The sequence below is a fragment of the Tamandua tetradactyla genome, chromosome 5 (assembly GCF_023851605.1).
Source record: "Tamandua tetradactyla isolate mTamTet1 chromosome 5, mTamTet1.pri, whole genome shotgun sequence".
Taxonomy (NCBI): domain Eukaryota; kingdom Metazoa; phylum Chordata; class Mammalia; order Pilosa; family Myrmecophagidae; genus Tamandua; species Tamandua tetradactyla.
In genome coordinates this window covers 14,073,861-14,083,133 of record NC_135331.1, presented here as the reverse complement: position 1 = coordinate 14,083,133, position 9,273 = coordinate 14,073,861, and the positions used below count along the sequence as shown (strand labels likewise).

The 9,273-nt window shown below is 55.1% G+C and overlaps 1 protein-coding gene across 1 annotated transcript; it reads left to right on the top strand.

The window, feature by feature from the left end:
* The first annotated feature begins 340 nt into the window (after window positions 1-340).
* SDS (serine dehydratase) lies at window positions 341-9,172 on the top strand. The gene is made up of 8 exons (XM_077159920.1): window positions 341-448; window positions 3,180-3,334; window positions 3,708-3,747; window positions 3,996-4,135; window positions 4,220-4,311; window positions 5,478-5,705; window positions 7,790-7,914; window positions 8,558-9,172. Exons 1-8 carry the CDS (start codon window positions 394-396, stop codon window positions 8,764-8,766), a joined length of 1,044 nt encoding a protein of 347 aa, XP_077016035.1. The 5' UTR covers window positions 341-393; the 3' UTR covers window positions 8,767-9,172.
* The last annotated feature ends 101 nt before the right edge of the window (window positions 9,173-9,273 follow it).

Here is a 9,273-nt window from a genome sequence, read left to right as displayed (position 1 = left end):
TGTGCCAAGCACATGCTAGGAGCTCTCAGTGCATCCTCTCCTGTGATCTGCACGCCACCCTCAGGCTTCTCGTGGAGCGGGTGCTATCCCGGTTTGCAAGTGAAGACCCTGGAGATGGGCTAGGGAAGGTGACCAGAGGAGAGAGAACATGGATGGAGGGTTGGGGGGGCGTGCAAGAGAAAGCTGCCAGGACAGGGGGAGGCGCGCGGCCAGCTCCCGGCCTCCCCTCCCTCCAGGAAGCCTGGCCCTGGGCCAGGGGGCGGGTGCTGGCAGGGGCGGGCCTGGCCCTGGGGCCCCATTGGCTGCCGGGAGGCACAGGGGCAATAAAGTCCCGCACCAGTAGGTCCCGGGACAAATCAGAGGACGGTGCGCCTGTCGGCCCTCCATTTGTCCATGGACCTCTACCCTGCAGTCTCTTTCTCCCTCCCTCTGTTGCTTTTTTTGCAGGGTAAGTGGCTCCCTCTCCTGCCCTCTGCCCCATCCCAGGACTGGGGCGCTCGGGGCCTGCCAGAGCTTGGAGACCCGGAGGGAGGAGGGAGATAGCTCAATGGCATGTAGAAGCCCAGGCATTGGAGCCAGATTGCCTGGGTTTGGGTCCAGCCTTGTGCCTCAGTGTCCTCCTCTGTAAAATGGGATAACAATAGAACACTCTCCACAGGGTTGTTGTAACAATGGGATGACAGAGTACACTTAAGATACCCAGCCCAGTTATAATAATACTGATTGAGCGCTTAGATGGGCCATGTGGCACCCAGTGTGTTTGGGGGGGGGGTGACTTCTAGCTGCAGGACAGACAGTTGCCTCCGGTGCCCTCCGCCTCCATGGCGCCTGGTGGGGTGGGCCTGGCAGGCTGGCGGGCTTTGCAGATGCTTGCTGTTGCAGAGGACGGGGGGTGCCTGACGTGGTGTAGAAGGGGCTTTTCAAGACCCACCCAGAGGGGTCTTCCTGGTAGGGGCTCCTTCCACACCTAACCACGGGTCCTCTCTGAAGCCATGGCTTGGAGGGGTGCCACAGCCAAAGCGACATTTTGCTGGAAGCACCTTCCAGGGGCTGGGAGTTAATTCAGACAGGTTTGGAGATGGCCTCTTTGGGGGTGCCCCCAGCCTCTGACATTGATCCCAGAGCTCTAAGAGGGAGGCAGTATCTGTTCGGGTCTCCTTAGCAGGCCCTACATGTCAGCTAACTGAGACAGACAGGAGGGTGCTCGTATTTGGGGGTGTCGAGGCTCGTGGGGTATCCAGGAGCCCCACTTCCACTCTTCTTCTGACCCAGGGATATGTAGCCATATCTAGGGGTGAGGGATAGCTGGGCCAGGGGGCCCCAGCTCCAGGTGGGACCAGCAAGAATCTTATGAGATGAGAGGTCAGTGCCCCCTTGGCTGGCCCTTGGGATGGTGCGATCAGGTCTCTCCCCCATCCACCTGCTGAGGCTGATCTTTTCTGGCTCAGCCCAAGTTGGGAGAACCAAGTTTCCCTGTGACCCTCAGCAATGGGGAAGAACTAGGCGACCCCTGGGAGGCCTCAACTTCTCACACTCCCAGACCCCGGGCCGAAGAGGAGGCCTGAGTCCTAGGAAGCCTGGGCTCTGGAGCCAGACGCCCCGAGTTCAAATCCAGCCTCCCGCACTTGCCAGCTGTGTGAGCTTGGGCTGGTCCCTTTAATATTCCCATTTGTATGGCTGCATAACAAACAAGTCCCCAAAACTCAGGGACATAAGATGACAGCAGTTATATTTTATTCTCGTCTGCAACAGTTCTGGGGCCTGGGTGGGCTCAGCGAGGTGCTTCTCACTTGGGATCTCTCCGAAGGCTGGGACGCGGCAAAGACTCCTTCCCTCGTGTGTCGGGCAAATGACCTGGCTGTTGGCTGGGACCTCAGCCGAAGCTCGCAGCCAGGGACCACCCCCCCCGCCCACCGCACGTGGCCGCCACACATGGCCTGGGCTTCCTCACAGCATGGCGGCCTGGTTCCCAGAGGAGCTTCCCAAGACAGAAAGCCAGGTGGAGGCCGTGTCGCCTCTTGTGACCCGTCCTTGGAAGCAGGGGCGTGCAGGTCTGGTTCAGATGACCTCAGAGAGACAACTGCCTGCTTCTCACCCCAGATCTCTGCTCTCTGACATCATGCTGGTGGTATGAAATTGACGGGAGTAAATATCCATGGAGTCTGCTAACTGCTCAAATCGGGGCTCCCCCATCACACCCCACCCTTTGGAGAGGCAGCTGTAAAGTGTGTACCAGTCTGCCACAGCTTGGAGGTTATCACGTAGTGTTGCTTCCAGCCAGGACTTGGAGTTCAGGGTGGGGTAGGAAACACAGAAACCTCATCCCCCCCTCATGAAGAGAAAAGTATCGGTATCATGTTATAAGATGCAGGTGAGCTGGGAGAGTGCACCGTGGCCACCTTGGAAAGCAGGGTCTGAGTCTGTCTCCTCGCCAGGTCGTGAGGCTGCTGGGACTCCTTCCCAGGACCGTGGTGAGGGGAAAGTGTCCGCAGCACTTAAACCAGCGCCTGGAGATTAATAATCACTTTACAAGTGAAACACTGAAATGATAGTCTTTCCTGATTGGGCGCTGTGCTTTCCAAAGGTTCGTTTTCAATGTGTGCACATCACAAAACATTCAGTACAAGAGGGGACGCTGTGTTCCCACAGGCGAGATCTACCTGCACGCCCCACCCCGACCAGTTTCTTGGGTATATTTCCTGAGACTCTCTGCTTGCATGGAAGCACATGGATTATGTGTGTGTATGTAAATAGATTGTATGTGTTGCATACATATAATCCTGCATTTTTTTTTTTTCGCACAGATAGGCTATACCTGCTATCCTGCCTTTGCTTTATCTACTTACTCTGCTTGCAGCTCATTCTATAGCAGCGCATGGAAGTTTCCTTCCACCTTACCCTTTTTAAAGGTCGGAGAGTTATTGAAGTGTGTATTAGGAAGGGGTGATTCTCATCCCCATTTTACAGACAAGGAAACTGAGGCTGAGAGGGGAGGTGACTCCTCTGCTGCCACTTGGCAAATAGGGGGCTAAGTTGAGATTTGAACCCAGGGCTCCGTGATGCTGTTATCTGGGCCCTTCTGTGAGTACCCGAAATGTGAGGGAGGGGTCACCCCATCACGCTGACCACCCTCCAGTGACATCAGGCTCACAGCCCACTGGGTTTCCTCCCTCTCCCAGCAATGGACTCCAGGGAGCCCCTGCACGTGAAAACCCCTGTCCGGGATAGCATGTCCCTGTCCCAGTTGGCGGGCACCAGCGTCTATCTCAAGATGGACAGTGCCCAGCCCTCAGGCTCCTTCAAGATCCGGGGCATCGGGCACCTCTGCAAGACGGTACAGGCTGGGTCCCTGCATCACCTGGGTGGGGCGGGGGGCGAGTCCTCTCCGCTCAGCGTGGCTGGGTATGTGCCGGGTGGCATCTGAGGGCCAGGATGGGGCCTGCTGACATCCGAGCTTCCTCTGCATTGGTCCCTCATGTACTGATCCGTGAGCCCTCGCCTTCCTCTCCTGCCTCTCCTGCCTCTCCTTCACCCTCCCATGACCTTCCCTCTTTAGAGAGGGAAGATTTCATCTGAGAAGCTAGGGCAGTCCTAATTCTGTGTGGAGAAAGGCGAGTGCAGTGGAGGTTGGAACCATCGGGAAGGCGTTCCCGGTGGGAGGGAAAAGCTGCGCGCAAGCCTCACCTCCTCCCCGCTTGTCTCCACAGTGGGCTGAGCAAGGCTGTGAACACTTTGTCTGCTCCTCAGGTGAGTAAGCTGTGTCCCTCCTCCTGTCCTCAGCTGTGTGTCCTGCAGCCGGGCCCTGCACCTCTCTGGGCCCTGTTTCCCCCAGCAATGAGCAGTTGCAAACATTTGCATCATTTCCAGTTTGGAATACTGGGAGAGGCTGGTGGTCACCCAGCAGGGGCCCAGAACCCTGGGCAGGGTGTGAGCGGTTCCAGGCTGAGCCCCCAGACCCTCCTGTACTGATAGGCTGTCCACACCCTCCCTGGCAGCGGGCAATGCAGGCATGGCGGCCGCCTATGCCGCCAGGAAGCTGGGCATCCCTGCCACCATCGTCGTGCCCAGCACCACACCTGCCGTGACCATCAAGCGACTCAAGAACGAGGGTGCCATGGTCAGGGTGGTGGGCGAGGTGAGTGCTGACCCAGGGCTGGGGCCGCGGGGGGCGCCTGTAGTAGGGCAGGATGCCTCCAGCCCCTCACCTGTGGTCTTGCAGACACTGGACGAGGCCTTCGAGCTGGCCAAGGCCCTGGCAAAGAACAACCCAGGCTGGGTCTACATCCCCCCCTTCGATGACCCCCTCATCTGGTACGTGAGCCCAGGGTCGCCTAGTGTGGGTGGTCGTCACTCCTATGCAGCTGGGCAGGCACCTGCCCCAAGGTGCACTGTGACACCATCATGCAGAGCAGCTGGCTGTGGTGTGCACACAAGTGAATGCACAGGCGCACACGGGTGCACACGGGTATACACAGGCATGTGGGTACACACATGCACACATACACATGGGCACATGCACACAGGTACCATATATGCACGGGTGCACACACATGCACATGGGTACACACATGCACACGGGTACCATATATGCACAGGTGCACACACATGCACACAGTATACACAGGCACATGGATACACACATGCACGCATACATGTGGGCACATGCACACAGGTTCCATATATGCACAGGTGCACACACATGCACACGGGTATACACATGCACATGGGTACACACATGCACACAGGTACCATATATGCACAGGTGCACACACATGCACACAGTATACACAGGCACATGGATACACACATGCACGCATACATGTGGGCACATGCACACAGGTACCGTATAGACACAGGTGCACACCCATGCACACGGGCATGCACATATGCACAAACAAACCTCACAAGGTGCCCAGGAAGTGGGCATGCGCACACAGGTACAGAGGGGTCTGAGATGTGTTTCCCCGGACCAGGATCATCTCAGTGACAGTAGTTGGTTTAGAAGGGGATTCCCCTATGAGGTTTCCTGGGATGGGGAAGTCAGACAGGGAAGTGAATGCAGAGCACTTCGATGAGAGGTGACTGCTGCAGGCAGCTGGAACTTAATCCCTTTGGGTACCCCCAGGAGCCGGTGTGAGCAGGTGCTTCAGTTACCCCACCCTAGGGCTGAGTTGCTGGGGTATGCAGTCCCCCTAGTCATCGGTTGAGAGCCGCTCTCAGGGAGCGTTACTCTCCGGCACACCCAGTGGCCACATTTGCAAGCAGCTCTGGTGGCCCGAGAAAGCCCTTAGGCAAAGAGATGCAGCTGCTAGCAGTGGGAAATCGGGGTGGGGTGGGGGGCCAGTCCCGAGGCCCCCCAGCTGCTGGGATGGGGGCAAGTGCAGATCCTTGCTGGCCTCTCCAGAGACCCCTGCCTGGCTCCCCTGCTCCAGTAAGTGCAGCCCTGACCCGCCGTGCCCACTGCCCACCCCATCCAGGGAAGGCCACGCGTCCATCGTGAAGGAGCTGAAGGAGACGCTGAGTGCGAAGCCAGGGGCCATCGTGCTGTCGGTGGGCGGTGGGGGCCTGCTGTGCGGAGTGGTCCAGGGGCTGCAGGAGGTGGGCTGGGACGACGTGCCTGTCATCGCCATGGAGACCGTGGGGGCCCACAGCTTCCACGCCGCCACCATCGCTGGCAAGCTCGTCTCTCTACCCAAGGTCACCAGGTGGGTAGCTAGGATGCCTCCACCAGGCACCCAGCAAGCCCTGGGAGCCCCCTCAGCGCTGGCTGCGAGACGTGTCCTGGGGTCAGGCCCATTTTAAAGCAAAACCGCAGCTTTGGTCTCTTGCCCCAGAGTCACACAGCCAGTGAGTGTCATGGCTGGGACCTGAACCTAAATCTGACTCTTTCTCACACTAACAGCTCAAATCTTAAGCAAAAACTTGGTCTCGCTAACTCTCCAGCCCCTTACTGAGCAGCGATATGTGCATGGCATTGGTTGATCCTAATTAACAAACACAGCTCTTGCTCTCGAGGAGTTCTTATCCTGGCCCCAAACACATAATAGGATTAGGTTTGGCCCCATTACACAGAAGCCTCAGATGACCGTTCCTTAAACAAGACAGAACTTTATTTCTCTCTTACATATATCCTTTTGAAAGGCATAGAAGTGGATAGACCAGGGGCAGAATAGTGGCTCTCTGAAGCCAGAGGCCCAGGTTCTTTCAGTCTTTTGCCTTATGGTTCAAAACGGCTGCGTGAGCACCACCTGTCACATCCACACTCCATGGGGCAGGAAGGTCAAAGCAGGGGCAGAAGGCTATGCCTCATCCCTTTCAAGACAGGCAAAATACTTCCACCTTCCTCTCATTGGCCAGAACTTAACTTACATGGCCACCTTAGCTGCAAGGCAGGCTGGGAAATGTCTTTATACCAGGTGTCCATGTGTGCAGCCAGAATAGATATTGGGGTAGACAACTGTGGCTGCCACAGATAGGGGAGACTGAGTCCTGGTGAGAGCTTCCCCTGGCTTCTTGAGCCTGGCACTCTGGAGCTGCTGCGTAGGCCTCTGCTCCCGCATTGTTGGGATTGAAGGAGTAATTGTTCAGCACCAAGCGGGAACCACTATCAGGCTAAAGGCTGAGGTGGCCGCGCTTCAAGAAGGTGAGATGAAGGGAGGAGAGGAGCGGGAACAAGAACATACAGTTACCCCAGGGAGGCCGACTGTAGGTGCTGGAGTTATATGGGTCCTGTTTACAGTTCCAGCACCACACTTTCCAGGCGTGTGACAATGGGCAAGTGACTGTGCCTCTCTCAGCCTTGGTTTCTCTTTCTATAAAATTGAATAATAGCAAGAATTGTTGTGAGAATTAAGTAAAGATTATGAAGTGCTTGGCACCTAACACTTCCTCAACAAGCAAACAGCATGCTCATGACTCTGGGTAGGGGGAGAGCCATCTGAGAATTCCACATAGGAGGAAACTCTGGAGGGCTTCTTGTAGAAGGTGGCATTCATTCTGAGCCTTGAAGGAAAGGACAGGGCAGGACTTGGGCAGACAGAGCAAATTTGGAGAAGGCATTCTAGGTAGAGGTAACTACCTGGAGCCAAGGCACAGCCCAGTCACGGCCCTTTGAAATGTTTGCTCCTGAGAGCTGATGTTGGACAGAATTGATGGTATTTTCCCAAATTCAAATAATTGTGTCTCATTAAAAGTGCTCCCCCCACTGTTTGGGGAGCCCTGGAACTTTTCATGCTTTATAGCTGGAGGGCCCATCCCATCCCCCTGCCCGCTGATCAGGGTTGCCTCCTCCCTCTTACCATCCACCTTTTTTTTCCTAACTTTTTAAAATGTATTATTATGATATATTCACATACCATATAGTCATCCAAAGTGAACAATCAGTGGTTCACAGTGTCATCATACAGTTATGCATTCATCACAATGAATTTTTTAACACTTTTATTACTCCAAAAGAAATTAAGAGTAAAAAAAAGAACACTCAGAATATCCCATACCCATTATCCACCCACTCCATTATTTTTTTGTTTTTACTTTCTTGCTCATCTGTCCATACACTGGACTAAATGAGTGTCACACAAGGTTTTCACAGTCACACGGTCACACCGTAAAAGCTCTACAGTTAAGACAATTGTCTTCAAGAATCAAGGCTACTGGAACACAGTTCAACAGTTTCACTTACCATCCACCTTTTGTCCCCCGTCTTCCCGCCCTACCCCAATCTCTGCCTCCCTCTCCTCTCTCCCCGTTGCCCCCATTCCTTGTCCTCCTCTGACCCTGCTTCTCCCAGTGTTGCCACAGCCCTTGGTGTGAAAACCGTGGGGGCTCAGGCCCTGAAGCTGTTCCGGGAGCACCCCATTTTCTCCGAGGTCATCTTGGACCAGGAGGCTGTGGCTGCCATTGAGAAGTTTGTGGGTATGTGCCAAGACCTAACCTAAGGGGCTGTCCACTTGGCATGCCGAGGAATCCCAGTTACCCCACCTTTTCCTCACAGTTCTGTCTCCCATCCCACACCTGCCTAGAACTTTATCATTAATGAAAGAAGAACACAAAGCAGTATTAAAAACAAAAAGACTAAAGCCACAAATGAGGAAGTAAATCTGACAACCATGACAAGCAAAAAAAAAAAAAAAACAATAACTGGGTATATTTAAATGTTGATTCTGAGCTTCCTGGTGGGCAGTGTAATAAAGGGAAAGCATGGGACTCATCAATTCAGAGTTGGGACTGTAGCTAAGTTGGAAGTGAGACTCTTTATGGGACTGGCCTAAGACAGGACTGCATTTATGCTGCCACTTAATCCTGCTGTGTCCACAGCAGAGCTAGGTAGTCAACTGTAGCATTCTTGCTCAGAGGATACCTCAGAATCCTTCTCAACACAGTGCTCAGGCAATTACAAAAATGTGTAATTGGAGTACTCTAGAGTGATGATAGGAGCCTCAGTCTAGGACCTGAGTGCTGATTGGCTCATAATCCCCCAAGAGCTACCAACAGCCCATGGGTCCCCTTGGCCCTGAGGGACTTGGGCTCCACCCTCACATCCCCCTTCTCCTGGCAGATGATGAGAAGATCCTGGTGGAGCCTGCCTGTGGGGCAGCCCTGGCTGCTGTCTACAGCCACGTGGTCCAGAAACTGCAGGGGGAGGGGAAGCTCCAGGTGCCCCTGTCTTCCATCGTGGTCATCGTCTGTGGGGGCAGCAACATCAGCCTGGCCCAGCTCCGGGCCCTCAAGGAACAGCTGGGCATGCAGAGTGGGCTGCCCAAATGAGAAGCCCCTCGTCCACGTGTGCCCCTTTACCCGGGAGACCCCTGGAGGGGCTGGAGTTTTATCTGGACTCTCTGAGATGGAGCAGGAAGGTTGGCAGCCAGTGACACCAGTGCTGGGAGGACACCACCCCTGCTGGGAGGACAGCCACCTGCACGTCACACACCTGCCCTAGAGCAGGGTGAATGGGGACGCATCAGACTTGCGGCAGCCCAGGGCTCCTCAGTCAGCTGAGCCTGCCGCAGGCTTTCTACCTGGGGAGGCGGACAGGGCCACAGTCCCAGGAGAGGAAACATCCTGTCCTTCTTCCTAGGATGCCCAACTCCACCACTTACTCCTTTTTCTATGTGCAAACTTTTTCATAGAAAAAAAACATTTATGACACAGTCTTTGAGTTTTTCCACCTGTCTTCCCTCCTTCTGCCCCGCCACGCCGGCCTTTAGGCAGGGCTCTTGAGAGCCACAGGTGCTGTGGGAAACCCTGGGACAGACCTCGAGGCCAGGAGCCTGA